Here is a 17,192-nt window from a genome sequence, read left to right as displayed (position 1 = left end):
GGTGGAACAATGGATGAGGAAGGGGAGTCGACATGTGAGGGATGCCATCTTGCCGTGCAATTGGAAGCTCGACTGCCAGTGAAGCTGAAGAAGATACATCCATGGGAGTCAATGTTGGAATAGGAATGGCCTCAATTTCAAGTGACGTGGAAGCATCTAGTGGAAAAGGTACTTGCACAGAAGAAACACTAGAGACACCCATGGCATTAAAAAGGGGATGACTTGGAGAATGCCATTCCATAAATGTCGATAAAACTCAGTTACAAGCACAAGGGAGAGGGAGGTTCCCGATGTGAAATAAACGTTCACCGAGAGGTAGGGTGATAACATTTATACCTTTTGATGTTTGTCACTGTATCCCATAAAAATACAAGAGTTTTTGGTTCAAATTTGGGTTGGAAAGGCTTCAACCCAAAAATATTTTGGAACACCACTTTGAAAAAGTAAAGTCATATCGAGTTCATGAATGGTGTGATGCAGTCGTTCCACCAAACCATTTTGTCCAGTATAAGGGCATGAGTATTGATGGAAAATACCTTGTTGTTGAAGATGGAGGTTGAGTGGGTGTTGGTGAATTCACCATCACCATCTGTGTGAGAAATCTTGATTTTTTTTGTTGAATTGACGTATGAAAATTTTTTCAAATATGGGGTAGGCATTAAAAAAGTTAGATTTCTTGCATAAAGCAATAAACCACATATATTTTGAAAATGCATCAATAAGACAAGCATAGTATTAGAATTTTCCAATGGATAAAACAGGTGTGAGTCCCCATAATCACAATAAGTTTTGTCAAATACATTGAGAACATTAGTTGAGGAGGGCTAAAAAGGAAGTTTGCTCATTTTACCGAGAACGGAAATAAGGCCTTTGAAATGGAGAACTGAACTATAAAGGCTTGAGGATGTCCCAACTGTTGATGCCACACTTCTTCAAAAGTTTTTCAGAATTGGGTGGAGAAGTGTGCTTCAAAGGGTGGGGATAGGACTTAAATTACCCTTTCATCGTCCATTCAATAGTGTGCAGTGGATCGCCCTTTCTTTAATCGAGAATCTAACACAATAAAACTCACAATTGTAAGGATATATATGATTAATTGGCTAATCAATAGAAATTTTTACCAAGTCAAGAACAAGTAAAACATCTTTTAATTAGATGTTTTCAAGTAGCGGTAGTGCTGGATTTGTAAACTTTTGGCTCTGCTAGGGTTTCTTGAGGTTCTTGCACTTATGGCTGCCGTCGGGGGTCTCCAAGGCCCTTTGACATCTGCGGGGGTTCTCGGACGTTTGCAGATTTGGTTTCACAATCCCCTTAGGCCATCCCTGAGGTTATTGTTCTGTTTTGGGAGCTGAAGTTTGTAGAAGGAAAAGTTTATGTTCAATTCTCTAAGGAGGAACTGGAGAAATTGGATGAACCATTTAGGTTTGCTGTTGTTTTACAACTTATACAACAATGACCCTCGTTGGATAGGATTTGTGATTTCATTCATGGGCACTGGGATTTGTCGCACCAACTAGTGGTGTCTACTATTTGGAAACCTCGGAACGTATTTGTTAGATTTTTGAATGAGGAGGATTTCCTCAAAGTGTTGTCCAGGGAAAGTTGTGATGTAAACTGTATTGGTATTGGTTATAGGCTATTTCAGTGGACGACAGATTTTAACGAGGATTTAGAACCAGCTTTGGTCCTGGTATGGATTATGCTCCTTGGTCTGCCACCAACTTTTTATCATGAAGCATTTCTAAAAAGTATTACGATGCCAATTTGTATGTATCTGCGAAGAGATAACGTAACACGTTGCGCTACGTGGACAAATGGTGCTATGGTTTGTGTTTTGATGAATATTTCTCAGGATCCGATTCAGTCTTTTTGGATTGACACATCAAAGAATCTAACGAGTATTTTTCAAGAGGTTGTCTATGAGACTTTGCTGGCTATTTGTTCACACTATAAGTTGAAAGGGCACAATCTGTCCACATGTAAAGTGTCCCATAAGGTGGTGAACATGAGAAGAAAAGGGTTGTGTTGAAGTCGACTTGTGTGTGTATACCAAAAAATACTGATATTCTGGGCAATACTGAGGCAGGCCTTGCTGGCCGAGAGGAAGGTGTTTCTGAGGAACTAGAGCTTCCACTAGTTTCATCTAGTACATGCTTATGCCGAGGAACTAAAGATTTGACTCAACCTTATGCAAAGGGAGTGATGGTAAAAGCTTTTGATTTTGATAAGGAGCCTGTCGACGTACATGATGTGCATGGCAAGAAAAATTTGTTGGTTTTAGGTACGTCGATTGAGGATGGATGTTTTTTGCCTGGGGAATCTAGTGAGATCCATGATAAAGTTGATACCATTTGTTTTCCATCAGATTCTGGTGGGGCAAGTGTGGAGTTGGCCTTGGGTAATACAGTGCAGGGTTTTTCGCGGTCTTGTTCTGTGCCGCAGTTTTCTGAAGAGGGCGAATTGGTGGAGGGTTTGTAGGTGGTTGTCTTTGCTGGAGGTGAGGACCATGTGGCTTCGATGTCTGATGGTTAAGGGGGGCTTCCCTATTGAGGGAAGGAGCGAGATGATTCTTCAGATTCAGAAATTGAGGCAAAGGATGTGAGTAGCGGAAGAATTTTGCATAGTTCGTCCAGGGCTCCTAGTAGGTCTTCCCGGCTAACTTATGATCAGTACAATCATGTTTTGGAATGTTCAAGGGCTTGGCACCTCAAAAAAACAACTTCGGTCGTTGCTGAAGTTTTATAAACCGAAGATTTAGTTGGGGCGGAACCTTTTCGTGCAAATTGTCACTTGGTTAGTTGGAAACAATTTCTTCATTTTGATGAATGCTTTTCGAATGCTGATCAGTCAGGGAAGTTATGGGTCTTCTGGGATGCGGTGTTTCATGTTAGTATACTGGGGGTCTCTAATCAGCAGATTACCTTGTTAATCAATTCCTCACTGGTGGTGTCAGTGGTTTACGCAAAATACTTGTACTTGGATCGCTAAAATCTTTGGTCTGAGCATCTTGTGTTCAGTTCTTTACATTATCCGTCTGTTGTAATAAGAGATTTTAATGTTATTTGAGATGATGGTGAGAGACGGGGAGGCCATCCGAGGTTGCCTTGTGTAATGGCAGATTTTTGCACTTTCATTGACGATGGGGGACTGGTTGAGGTTCCGTTTAGTGGGAATAAATTTTCTTGGTGTAATGGTCAAGGTTGGATGGCGCGAAGTTGGACTAGGCTTGATTGAGCCTTATGCAATGTTTGTTGCTTGGATTTAGTTTCCTCTGTGTTGTTGAAGTATTTGCCTCGTCATTCTTTGGATCATGCTCCAATGCTTCTGGGATTAACGGATCCATTCTTAAGGTATGGTCCGAGCTCCTTTAAGTTCCAACAAATGTGGAAAATGTATGAGGATTTTTGGCGATGTGTTTCAAGTTCTTGGCAGGGGAGTATAAGAGGCTCGAGTTTAAGGCAGCTTGCTTATAAATTAAAAAGACTCAAAGTGGTGCTTCGTAGTTGGAATAAGGAGGTTTTCAGGTGGACAAGGGAGCATATTAAAAATCTGGAGGCACAGGTGGAGGAAGGGGGAGCTCGACTTAAGGATGGCTTTTTTGAAGATGTTGAAGCTGATGTCTTGGCTACTTTATTCATTCTTCAAAGCTCTATAGGTTTAGAAATCTAATGTGGTTCGGGAAATGCATCTGTGTGATGGCTGAATTTTATCTTCTCTGGAAGCTATACATGATGCTACAATTGTGTATTTTGAGGATTTTCTTCAAGAGCACCCTGGTAGTCCACTTCCAAATTTATTGGGTTTAATTCAAGGTCACGTGGTGGAGGAGGAAAATCAAGCCCTACGCGGAGTTCCTTCCGAGGAAGAAATTAAAAAAGCCTTGTTCTCTATTCCAATGGATAGTAGTCCTGGGCCCGATGGGTTCGGATCTGGTTTTTTTCAATATTGCTGGGAATTGGTGAAATCTGATTTGAGTGAGGCGGTATGTGATTTCTTGAGGGGCTCTCCTTTTTCCTGGTTTTATACTTCTTCCTTTATTGTCTTAGTTCCAAAAGTTTTAAATCCCTCATCCTTTGGAAAATTTCGACCTATCAGCCTTTGTTCTGTGGTGTATAAAATTTGTTCTAAAATCTTGGTGGCTCGATTGACTTTGGTCTTAAGTCGTCTTATTTCTTTGGAGCAAGGTGCTTTCCTCCCTGGGTGAAGTATTTTTGATAACATAAGTTTAACTCAAGAGTTAGTTCATGATTTAAATAAGCCAATTCGAGGGGGCAATATTTTGATGAAAATTGACATTGCCAAGGCATATGACACTACTGATTGGAATTTTTTATTCCATGTGTTGAGACCTTTTGGTTTTTCAGTAGAAGTTTGCCAGCTACTATCACAATGTGTTACTACGCCATGGCACTCGGTTGTTATGAATGAGACGGCTAAAGGTTTCTTCAAGGGTGGTAAGGGCTTCACCAAGGGGATCCTCTTTCCCCTTATTTGTTCATCCTTGTGGAGTTGGTTTTTTCTCGTCTCTTAAAACAAAGGTTGGAGGCAGGAAAATTTGGTTATTTTACTCATCTAGGAAATGGTTCCTTCATTTCTTATTCACTCTATGCGGATGATATGGTGATCTTTGCAAATGGTGGTAAACAGCCGGTTAAGGAGATTAAAGATACACTTGGCCTATATGCATTATGGTCGGGTCCGTAGGTGAATGAGACAAAGTCTTCAATTTTTTTCTCTTAGAAAATTTCTGTTCATCGGCGTCGTGAGCTCTTATTTATCACTAGTTTTTTTCTCTAAATCCCCTTCGACCTTTGTTCGCGTTGTAGCTCCAAAAACACAGTGGTCGGAGTGGATATGAAATGTTGTTTTGCCAAAGAAATTCTCGGTTTTAATGTGGAAAGCCTTCTCTCAAAGTCTTAGTGTTGATGAACGTATTTGGCGAATTGGAATTCCTTTGGTCTCTAAGTGTGAGTGTTGTTAGAAGAGTGCTTTTGAAGATTTAAACCATGTACTTTATGGGGGTAACATAGCTGTGGCTATATGCAAATTTTGCTCTAATACTTTGGGCGTTCCATATGTGGCTAATCAATCATTGAGGGAAACGGTTGAGGCTTGGTTTCGACGCACAACAAGGTCATCGCGGGCTGGTATTTTAATTGGTCTAATTCCAATTATCATCACTTGGAATTTATGGTGTTGGAGATGTTCGGCCAGAATGGAAGGAAAAAATGTTGCCATTGCTTCTTCGTGGTGCTCTGTCAAATATTGGATTAAGTGGGTTGATATTAAACTAAAGGTAGTTTCTCAATTGGGACAAGGGACATAGATGTGTTAAATATGTTGCAGCTGCCGATAAATACTAGTAAAAAGGAAAAACTCATTGCAGTATCTTGGCAAAAATCATGGCGTGGGTGGTTTAAGCTAAATGTTTATGGAAGTAGCTTACATAACCCAGGTGAGTTGGGTGCAAGAGGGGTCTTGCGTGATGATAATGGAAACCTACAATTCCCATTTGCTGCTAGCACAGGCAGGGGTACTAATAACCAAGCTGAACTGATGGCTCTTTTGATGGAAATTCAGAAATGCCAGAACTTGGGTTTTAATAATATTATTCTAGAGTTGGATTCGTTGTTGGTTGTCAACTGGTTGAAGAAAGGAAAGTGTAGTTTATGGTATTTCGAGGATTTTTGGGAGGAAATCAGTCAACTGTTATTAAGGATGAATTTTCGGATTCAACATGTTTTCAAGGAAGGAAATATGGCAGCGGATTTCCTTGTTAGGATGGGCAGAGCGGCTGCACTAAAGATTGGTTTGCACAAGATGACATTCCTTTTTGCTTAAGGGTATTCTTCATACTGATCACAATGGTTTACCTTATTTATGAAAGATCCATGGATGAAATGGTTGAGCTGTTGGGGAGTTTCGGTCATGCCTACTGGGGGGTTTCCAACTGTTGTTTACACGGGTTTAAAAATTTTTGTCTTATGCTTCATTGTTTAATTGTTTGTAATTAGTAGTTTGCAGCTTAGGTCCTTGTGTAAGGTTTTCCTTCGCCAAATGTGAGGATGAATAATTAATAAGGGGGCCTAAAAAACAAATCTCTTAATTTAATCAAAAAATCACCAGAACTAATAAAAGTGTCATCAACGTGTGATTTTGTGAAGACTACCATCACCAATAAGAACGGCATCGTTACCAATATACCAACGAAGGTTGGAAAGCATACATGAGTTACTGATCATGTGGACGGAGGCACGAGTGTCAACGGTCCATTCCACATCATGAGTGTCATTCTCAAGAGTTATGGCTTGGGGAATATCAATGGGCTTGAGGGCATGGTTGAATTGGTGCCAGCATTTTAATGCAATATGACCCTTCTTCATGCAAATTTAATAGGTCTCCACTCGGCTATTGTCAACGGTAGTGTCACGAGTAGTGTTGCTTGTCACAATAGAGGGTTGGGAGCCACTAGAAGTTGGATTAGAACATGACTTATGGCTGGCCTGGGAGAAGCCACGTCCATTGAAGGAAAAGGTTTGCTGCTTAGACTTGTTATTATCGTGGCTTGTTTTATGCCGATAAAGCACATATGGCTGTGTGTTGAAAGACTCATGGAGTTGAGTCCTCATCTCAAGACTTTGAAGCAGCAGCACAAGCTTAGCATAGGAAGGCATCGGTGGCTTGAGCATGGAGGTGGTGAAAGGTTCATAGTTCGATCCGAGAGATTGAGAAGAGAAAACACCTTCATCATATCACTCATGGTCTTGAAGTCTTAAAGGCGATCTTGCAATGATGATGATGCCTCATTCCTCATGTAGGTCAAATACTGAGTAAGTTGGAATTCTCGTTCTTGGGACTCTTGGACATAAGCCTCTTAAAGAGCATGCCATACTTGATGAGAGGTTTCAAGGCCGATGACCAAAGTGAGCGATTCTTCATAGAGTACCAATAATCTAGCCATAATGCAATTGGTCTATCTTGTGCCATTACAGGTATATGGAATTGACTTCTATGTCTTGTACAGATTGTAGTGTAATGTTATAAATTAAGATAATTACAGGATATACTATTATGATTGTGATATGGAGGATTCAGTGCTTGATTATGTAGTTCATATATCTGTACTTGTAGCCGTTGGGTTCTTGACTGGTTGTGTGGTGTCCTTATGTGATATTGTAGTTGTTGGGTCTGTTTCTTGGTTGAGTGTATGTGTATGTTATAATACCAAAGCAAGGGTGACGATTTTTCACCATTGAATCAAAATTTTAAAGTATAAATACTTCCCAAATGTTGATAATCTAAAGCAAGCATGGGGAAAAACCCTGGTATGTGTGGAAAAATATAATGGGTGTTGATGTCGTGTTTTGCGGCCTAGGCAAATCCATGCTATTGTGTTCGGGCCCGGTTCCTGCTAAAATGGAGAATGGGGGGCTCGAGGGCCATGGAACCTCCGATGCTTAAGTTAGTCCAAAGTAGAGGGTAAAGAGAGAATAAGAGAGCTTAGGGAGAACAAGAGTACAAGTATTCAAGAGTGTAAGTAACCCCCTTCTTGGCTAAGAGAGGGGTATTTATACCTAGTAGAGGTAAGTCCCGAGGTGAAGGTGACTGGTATGAGGCTTCGTACTGGGATCGGATATCCCTGCTAACCTCCTGCTTCCCTGCATCTTGCTCACCTCTTGTCCTTCTGTCATGGTACCCTGCCCTGTGTCCCTCCTTCTGAGCCAAACTGACTCAGGCCAATCTTGACCTTATATGTGGGCCTGGGCCCGAGACTTATCCTGGGCTTGACCCCTGAGGATTTCTCCCCTCACAACAGCCCACATATTCCTAGCACACAGGTGTGGTGGGAATTTTTAAACATTCCTTCTTCTCCTCATAATTAGTGCGCGAGGACACTTCTTCGTGTTTCCAGCTCCCGATTGTATGGTTTGGGGGGCTTCCCCTTTGGCACGTTCCCAATGCATGCCACTTGAACTCCCTAAGTCCACCTGCTTGTGTCATTCAATGCTGGGCGCTATGTCTCCCGACTGTTGAAAAGGACAGAGTGCATCCGCCCATGCCCAGAGCTTTTCATTGGCCCGTGCCCTTCACGCATCTGACGTGATGCTACTTGGTCTGTGTTGTCCCCTGCCATTTTTGTTTCCCGAGGCCACCTGCCCAGGTCATTTAATACTGTCATCACCTCGGTTTCTGAAGCCCTGCTGTCTACGCCCCGGGCTGTTGATTGGTCCATGCCCTCAATGTGTCTGACATCACACCCCACGTCCATGTAGCCCGTTTGAGGCCGCCAACCCGTAACATCAAATGGTGCCGCGGTTTGTGTACAGCCCTATATAAGGCCTCATTCTCCTCCCATTCCCGTCATTTCTTATCCTCCTTCCTTGCAGTGTCTGATTACTCTCTTCTTTCTTGCGTTCCTCCTGATTCGATGGCCCTAAAAAGGCAGGGCTACTGCCGACGACCGGAAAGAGTTGGGTGTCGTTGGTTATTGTCTACGACCTTCGAGTGTTCCAGACGAAGTACAACATCCCTGACTGCAATGAGTCAGCTGTCGACCTTCGATCATTATGGAGATCCCTGACTGCAATAAGTCAGCCGTCGACGTTAACGGGATGGCGGGCCCCTTGGCTCTCTATCCCCTTATGTTGGCAAATGGGCTCCAACTTCCCTTATGTCACCCCATCTGCGACGTCCTCCACTTTCTGGGGTTGGCGCTAGGGTGCACCTCTTGTGCACCTAGTTACCACCGCTACTTCTATATGGGGAACCATTTCATTCCTGTCGCCAAAGCCCTATGTGTCTGCCTTAACGTCGATTCCACCAATGCCCACCATCCTGGCATTCCTTGCTGAAGAGGTGGGGGAAGGCGAGGTCTTTCGATCTATTTTCTTGGATGCCTTATCTGAACCGGCTCCCCTTAGGGGCGTGGTGATGGACTCTGCCCTTTCCTTCTAGAAGTCCCTCACTCAGGAGACCTTTCCACCAGTCCCGCCCAAGGTTGAGTCTCTAATCTCCCCTTCCCTCCCGAAGGTCATTGTTCCGGAATATGCCAGCCCCTCAACCTCCCTAGACAATGGGGCCCCTTCTCGCTCGGGAGCCCACATACAAAGGATAGGGAGGAAGTGGGCTCGAGCTCTCTTTTCATTGTGGAGTTAAGTGATGACTTCATGTTAATCCCATCCCTTCCCTTTTGATCCTCTCTAGAGCTAGAGGTGGATTCCTACTTTGCGTCTCCTGGAAAGATGCCCTCTGCCCACCCCCCAGCAAATGGGGGACTTCCCAGCACTGAAGGACCTTCCCCGGGGGAAGGGGTTTGCGTGCCAACTGAGCCTGTTCTTCCAGGAGTCTACAGACTGGGCCTTTTACAGTAGCCCGTCAGGGATGCCTACACTGTAGTTGGAGGGTGGTGCCTCTACTTCTTGTGCTAGCTCGAGGTTTAGTGAATCTATTGGCCTGGGCTTTGTTCAGGCCTGGGCCGAGGCAACCTAGTAGGAGGCTCAGAAGTTGAGGCCTCTTTTCAAGCAAGTATAATTCTCCTCTTTCTTAGCCTTAACCCCAGGGAGTTCCCCTTTCCATTTCTAACGCATTTCTCCTTTGCAAGCTACGGGCCAGTTGGCGGGCATCATTGTTGAAGAGTGCGGGGAGCTCAAGTAGGAGGTCCGAGCACTCCAATCCCGTGCCCTCCTAGAGGTTCGCAAGGCCCAGTAAGAAACTGAGGCCATCTCGATAGAGCGTGACGTGCTGTTGGAGGACCTAGAGAAGTTGAAGAAGCATCATAAGGACCTGTGGGACAAGGTCCAATAGGTGAAGAGGAAGAAGTTCAGGCTAAAGGTGGAGCTGGACAAAGTCGAGGTGGACTTCACTCAGGCTTCTTTAGAGATCCGACTTCACTCGGGAGTTGGCCTCGGCCGTCAAACGACGCTTCCAACTTAAGTTCAAGCATTTTTCCTTGGTTCACATAGCAGCGGAGGGAGGCTCAGCTTCTCAGCCTTGAAGTAGAGCTACGGCACATGAACGACATGATCTCCAGACTTTGAAGCAGCACCAAGAACCTGGAGGAGATCAGGTTTGAGATTCAGCTCACCTGGGCCATTCAAGATGCCACATGGGGGTACGGGTACAAGGAGGGCCTTCAATGGTTTCAAGACTATATGTGGAAAACCCTAAGATGAACCTCAACAGCTTGAAGCTGTAGTCCTTGGAGCTGGACCCTTTTGCTTTCGCCTTCTTCAAGGAACTCGGGAAGCTAGGAAAACCCTCATTCCCTTCGGGCTCCTCCTCTTCATCATCTTAGGCTCATTTGTACGGGCTCCGAGACCATTATGTCTTGCTTGTATATTTTTCCTTCTTTCCTTTGTAATTCAAACTTTTTGTAACATTACTCATTTGCATATGTATGAAGTGGAATTTCCTTTTCATCTTTCACATACTTGTGTTGGTGACTTCATTTTGCTTTACTCCTTTTTTTCTTTGCTCAGAACCTTTTTCTAGAAGTGGAGAGCCCTTCCCTCGGTAAGTCAAGAGACTTGTGTTCCGACTGGCTGTTGTTGGGGCACAGCTCAGGAGGCTCTGGCCCTTAGCAAATGCATCACAGCTAGTCCAAAGACTAGGCTTATAGTGCGAAGGTTGGCAAGTCAAGAGACTTGTATCCAATTGGCTGTGAAGGGGCAGAGCTCGGAAGGCTTTGGCTGGGCTTGTTGCACCAAGGTCGGCAAGTCAAAAGACTTATGTTCCAACTGAATGTTGTTAGGGTAAAGCTTAGGAGGCTCGACCCTTAGCCAATGCATCACAACCAGTCCAGAGACTGGGCAAGTATGACTAGTATGACTAGTATTTTTAGATAAAGGCTAATGTTCATTGGGGACCTCTTAGGCCCATCTCCCCTTTTGATCTCCCACCCTTTTTTTTAGAATGTTCAGCAACGTCTTGTTAGTGGCTTCTACTTGTCCATTTACTTGTCCATTCCTGAAAATGGGAGCAATTGAACTGTCTGCTGTTATCCGTTATGTAGCATTCAGGGATCCCAAACTGGCAGACTACTGATTTCCATAGGAATCTCATGATGGCCCGAGCCGTGATCATTGTTAATGCCTCTGCCTCCACCCATTTTGTGAAGTAGTCGACTGCCACTACTACAAACTTCACTCCTCCTCTGCCCACGGGGAACGAGCCGATGAGGTCGAGTCCCCATTGTGTGAAGGGCCAGGGGGAGACAATGGAAGTCAACTCTTCTGGCGTACAGGGAGGGATCAACTCATGCTCCTGGCACTCAGGGCATTTTTTCGCGAAGTCCTCTGCATCTCGGAGGGAATTGGGCCAGTGCTCTTCTGCCCGAATGGTTTCCGTAGATTCCTTCATGTATCTCGGCCAGCATGTATAGGGCTTCCTCAAGCAAGATGCATCTCAAGAGGGGCTCGGAAGAACCTCTATTGTACAGGACTCCTTCCACCAATGTGAAGTTTGATGTCCTGTTTTAGGACCAGACCCCCTTCGAGGAATTTTATGATGTCGACAACCCATTCCAGCGACTACAAAGACTGGACTATGGACATGCCGAGCCCAATGGCTGGTGTGTCTATCATTCGGACTACAGTGTGATCCTGGAGGGGTGCCTCTTCCTGACCTGAGGTGGCCTTTGCCAAAGGGTTTGCCTTGTGGTTTTCTCCCATCAGGATTTGTTGGATGCAGAAGTATTTGAAGAGGTTGCGCTCCTCTCCTACTTACTAGAGATACTTCTTTAGCTTTTCCCCTTTCACGGTGAACTGCCCTATGACTACTTGACCAACCACCACTTGCGAATCGACCCACACTTTGACCTCGGCAGCTCTTAGTGACCTGGCTACCATCATTCCTATCAATAGCGCCTCATACTCAGCCTCGTTATTGGTGGTTTTGAAGTCGAGTTTGATCGCATAGTTGAGTTCTTCTCCGAACTCCATGATTATGTGCACCCCTACACCCCCCAGCCCGACAGGATCAACCATCAATGTAGACCTGCCAGGCTTTGCCTTGGGGTGCAGTCGCTATCTCTTCAGGGAAGTCTAAGAACTTAGCCATAAAGTTTACCAAGACCTGACCTTGATCGCTGTGCGGGGGAGATACTCGATATAGAACTCGCTCAACTCGATCGCCTAGTAAGTCATTCAGCTGGACACATCGGGCTTCTGCAATTTGTTTCTGAGGGGGACATCGGTCTTGTCGTGATGGCTAATGTGAATGCCAACATTTTCCTCTAGGGGTACCTGGCCTTGACTACTCGAAAAGCGCAACTCATGTAGTAGATGGGTCGCTGGTCTCCCCCCTCACTGCAGACTAGGACTACAGACACTGCATTCAGGGTCACTGCCAGTTAGACTATCAGGGCTTCCCCCCGGCTGGTCTAGCTAAGAAGTGGTGGGTGTGCCAAATACTTCTTTAGTTCACGGAAGGCCTGGTTGCACTCATCGTCCCACTCCCGTGCCTTCCTAAAGACCTCTAAAAAGAGAAGGTAGTGGTCGGTCGACCTTGCGATGAAGCGGCTCAGAGTAGCCACTCTCTCTACCAGCCTCTGGACCTCGTTGATTGTTCGTGGCAGCAGCATATCCATGATCACCTTGACCTTCTTGGGTTTGGCCTTGATACCGCATTCAGAGACCATGAAGCCCAAGAACTTCCCCAACTCGATGCCGATGGCACATTTTAGTAGGTTGAGTTTCATCTTATACTTTCTCAGCACTAAAAAGGCTTCCCAAAGATCATCGAGGAGCTACATGGGCTTCTTGATTTTGACCAAGAGGCCATCTACGTAGACCTCCATGTTTCACCTGATTTGCTCTTTGAACATCCGGTTGACCAGCCGTTGATAAGTAGAGTCCCCGGTCGATGATGAAGTCCATCTTCTCCTCGTCGTTCATGCTCATCCTAATTTGGTTGTGCCTACAATACGCATCCATGAAATTGAGCAGGGGGTGCCCAGCCGTCGAATTTACTAACAAATCTATGTGCAGGAGCGGGAAGCTGTCTTTTGGGCATGCATTGTAAAGGTAGGTGAAATCTACTTACATCCTCTACTTTCTACTTGCCTTCTTCATCAAGACTACATTGGAAAGCCACTAGAGGTAGTGGACTTCCCTAATGAACCCTGCGGCCAGGAGCCGATCCACCTCTTCGGCGATGGCCGCATACTTCTCTACATTAAAGCTATGGCACTTTTGCTTGATTCTCTTTGCCTTGGGGTCGACACTAAGGTGGTATTTGATGTCAAATGTGTCGATCCCTAGCATTTCTTTGTAACTCCAGGCAAATACATCTTGGTGCTTGGCGAGGAGCTGTTTCATGGATTGGCTCAGGTAGGGAGCCATCTTAGTTCCTACCCGAACAATGCGTTCGGGTCTTTGTGGATCCACCTTTACTAACTCTAGTGGTTTGTTGGGCTCCGCTTGTCATTGGGCCTCATCATCCCTTACTTCCTCGTCTAGCTCCGTTAGGGTCGGTGCTGGAGGTAAGCCAGTTCCTCTTACACTCTTTCGAGAGTTCAGACCTCGATAGCCTCTGCCTTCAGCTCCCGAGCGTAGCACTCTCTTGCCAGTTTTTGCTCGCCGCATATTTCCCCCACCCCCATGGGGGTTGCAAATTTCATCTTCAGGTGATAGGTGGATGTCACTACCCTCAGGTGGTTCATGGTTGGATGCCCTAGGATTGCCTTGTAGGAGGAAGGGGCCTTCACTACAAGAAAATCCACCATGGTAGCCGCCGTCCTTATGGCTGTTCCTGCCAGGAGGGATAAGGTGATTTCCCCGATAGGCTGAATCACATCTCCGGTGAAGCCCTTTAGGGGTGTCAGGGTCGAGCGCAATTGATCGGGTGTCATCCTCGTCTAAATGAACGCTTCCCAAAACAGGATGTCGGCACAGCTGCCATTTTCGATCAGGACTTTTCTCATCAAGTAGTCGGAGACCTACACCGTCATGACTAGGGCGTCATCATGGGGGCGCAACACCCCTTCCTCATCCTTCTCGCTGAAGGTGATGATGGGCTCCTTCGAATGGCTCCTGGCGCTCGGGGTTGCCCTGTAAGTGGTGAACACTTCCTTGTATCAGGCCCTTCTTGCATGGACCCTCCTTGTCGATGAGGTGGTTCCTCCTCCGGCGTACCCCTTACTATCGGATGAATTTTACCTATCAGGTTGTCTCCTCTCACTGGGCTTCTTCGACGCAGGCGCGCTCTAGGCCACTCTCCAGCCCGTCTTCTTGTTGGACTTTCACTTCTGCAAGCCCGTGCTCGGTTGTTATATCGTTGGTCATGCCTCTCGTCACCTTGTTGGTCTAATAAGGCCTCCAACTCCTCCATCTTCCATTTCCTAGTGAAGCAATCCTCCGTTCAGTGGCTATTGGTTTTATGATAGGTGCAGTACTTAGAAGGGATCGAGCCCTGCCACCACTCGCCCTACGGGCTCGGATCCCTCTCGACCTCTACTGCCAGGCTGGAGTGGGCTTGTGGTCCGGCCAGCCCAATCGTGGGCTGCTCCTCTTTTTCTTACCGTGCTTCCCTGGCTAGCTGCTTTCTTATCTACCCTTTCCAACTCAGTGTTTAGGGGAACCGTCAACACCCAAAGAGTGTCTTTAATGTTGATAAAACTATCAGCTCGGTCTATGAACTCCCTCAATGAAGTTGGGGTCTTCCTCACAATCTCCGTCACTAAGGGGTTACGAGGCCAGATTCCCTCCTAGTAGTACCGCCAGGGTGATTTGTTCATCCTGGTCGTCTGTCATCATACGCTTCTTGTTGAACCGAGAGAGGTATGACTTCAAGCTTTCTTCATCTCTTTGTTTCACAGTCAGGAGGTAGGCTGCAGGTCGCCTCCTCTTCCGGTTGGCTATGAACTGAGTCAGGAAAAGTCAGGCCAGCTTGGCAAAACTATCGATTGGCCCGAGTGGCAGGGAGCCAAACCATGCCCTTGTTGTTCCATCAGGGTAAGGGGGAATTCCTTGCACGCAACCTCTCCTGGGAATCTGTGTAGGGTCATGTGGGCCTTGAACGTCTCCAGGTGCTCCAAGGGGTCCTTCGACCCATAATATGAGTCTATCTGGGGGACCTTAAACCTCCATGACCTCGGCGCTGTATGGCAGCTCAGCGCTGGTGAGTAGCTGGTCTACTAAGGATGGCGTGCCACCCCGTTTGACCATTTCTGCGTACTTGTCCCCGAGCTCCTGGAGCTCGAGGTCCATTCTGCACTACTCTTCTTCGGTCGCTGCTACCTCGGGAGGGCGATGGGACTCAGATTGGTGGCTCTGCTGGTCTCCCTTCAGTTCTTTGCCAACCCTTGCAAGGAGATATTTTCCTGGCGAAGAGCTGCCACTTCCTCCTTGAGTTTTTGTATCACTTCAATTTGCTCATTGATTCTTCCTTCCATAACATCAGGTCGTTCTTCTTCACGTCACGAGGCTAGAGAGAGCGTTATTTCCGGCATACAAAGGACACGCTACTATGGGAAATAACATCCCATAGACGGCGTCATTGTTGATGTCGTGTTTCGTGGCCTAGGCAACTCCAAGCTGTTGTGTTCGGCCCTGGTTCCTGCTAAGATGGAGAATGGGGGCTCGGGGGCCGTGGTACCACCAACGCTCAAGTTAGTCCAAGGTAGAGGATAAAGAGAGAATATGAGAATTTAGGGAGAACAAGAGTAGATGTATTCAAGAGCATTAGTAACCCCCTTCTTGGCTGAGAGAAGGGTACTTATACCTGGTCTGGGTGAGTTCCAAGGTGATGGTGACTGGTATGCGGCTCTGTACAGGGATTAGATGTCCTTGCTAGCCTCCTGCTTCCCTGCAGACCTGCCAGGACTGACCCTGGTTGTCGCTGACACCTAGGGGGGGCAATCCTCAGGATGCATTGAATGCGGCGCGGCTCTTGCCATGGCGTGCCCGCTCACGTTCCATTAAATGCGGTGTGGTCCTAGTCAAGCACGTTCGTCCTCCTGCGTCGTCTGGCCAACTGTATCAGGGTTGGGGATGTCCCTAACGGTTGGCCAGTTACGGTGCTCGGCTGTCCTGCTCACCTCCTATCCTTCTGTCAAGGTACCCTTCCCTGTGTCCCGCCTTTTGGGCCGGACCGACCCAGCCAAGTCTAGACCTTATATGTGGGCCCCGGGTCTAAACCCTGGGGATTTCTCCCCTCACAATGGGTGGCCAAGGTCTTCTTAAAGATGGTCTTATTTGGAGAATAGAGAACAAATGGTGTGTTTGGATAGGAAAGACAAATGACTAGCTACCTAAACCTATTTCTCACAGGATCCAAACCCCTGTCAACATTCTGAATGAAAATGCAGTAGTATCTGAGCTAATGAAGAAGAGTCACGAGGGTGGATTGATAGGCCTTTGTACTATTTTTTTTTTTTTAATGTAATGAATACTTTTATAGGCACCCTTTAAACTTTTTATTGTCCATTCAGATTTTTATAAAATAAAATAAATAATAATAGATATCAACATACACAATACACTATATATTACATGTTATGTTGTTGTCTACATCACATTAATGCAAAACATCAATTTTACAAGGAACAAAGCAAAAAGGAGTAGGGAAAAAAAAAAAAAAAACTAGCTGAAATGGTAAGGAATTAGCCTCCAGCGAAAGCAAAGGTACAACAAATGTCAAAGTATCCAGAAAAACAGACCCCAAAAGCAATACAAGAACACGAAGAGACAACATATGCTTTCACATTGTGTGGCCAATAGCTTAGTGCAATACGATTGGGAAGATTTTGATGTATGCCTAAAGTCATAACAAAATATCATTAGGCATGTGATGCCCGCTTTAAACATTTCTGAAACGACAGTACATCTAAGCAAGATCATCATACCTTTCTTATTCGTCCATATCATAAAACAGACTGGATTGAATTGGCCTTGACTGACACCATCTTTGCACCGAGTGCTATAAAACCATATCATAAGATAGTCACTACAAGAAAAACGAGCATTTGTGATGCATTATTTGCGATGAAAACAGAGTCATTTTAACAGGAAATAGTCATTTTCGTAGGAAATAATTAGCCACAGATAAGTAGTTTTATTGTAGTGAGTGCAAAACCGATATATTTTTTGCATGATCAAACGTCGATTCTACATGTAAAAAATATAATCCTTTCGGGTCTAAGCTACAAAAAAAATTAAGTGACAAATTGGTTTTGAAATCCTGGTATGTAGGAG

The 17,192-nt window shown here is 45.5% G+C and overlaps 1 protein-coding gene across 1 annotated transcript; it reads right to left on the bottom strand.

Moving 5' to 3' along the window:
* Nucleotides 1-10,001: 10,001 nt before the first annotated feature.
* On the bottom strand, nucleotides 10,002-11,358 carry LOC108985248. Its single transcript, XM_018957462.2, has 2 exons — nucleotides 10,956-11,358; nucleotides 10,002-10,147 (listed from the first exon to the last, which is right to left on the bottom strand). Exons 1-2 carry the CDS (start codon nucleotides 11,356-11,358, stop codon nucleotides 10,002-10,004), a joined length of 549 nt encoding a protein of 182 aa, XP_018813007.2.
* Nucleotides 11,359-17,192: the final 5,834 nt, after the last annotated feature.

The sequence above is a fragment of the Juglans regia genome, chromosome 2 (genome assembly GCF_001411555.2).
Source record: "Juglans regia cultivar Chandler chromosome 2, Walnut 2.0, whole genome shotgun sequence".
In the NCBI taxonomy this organism is placed as follows: Eukaryota; Viridiplantae; Streptophyta; class Magnoliopsida; order Fagales; family Juglandaceae; genus Juglans; species Juglans regia.
The sequence above is the reverse complement of the archived record's forward strand: the minus strand, read 5'-3'. Positions and strand labels throughout refer to the sequence as shown.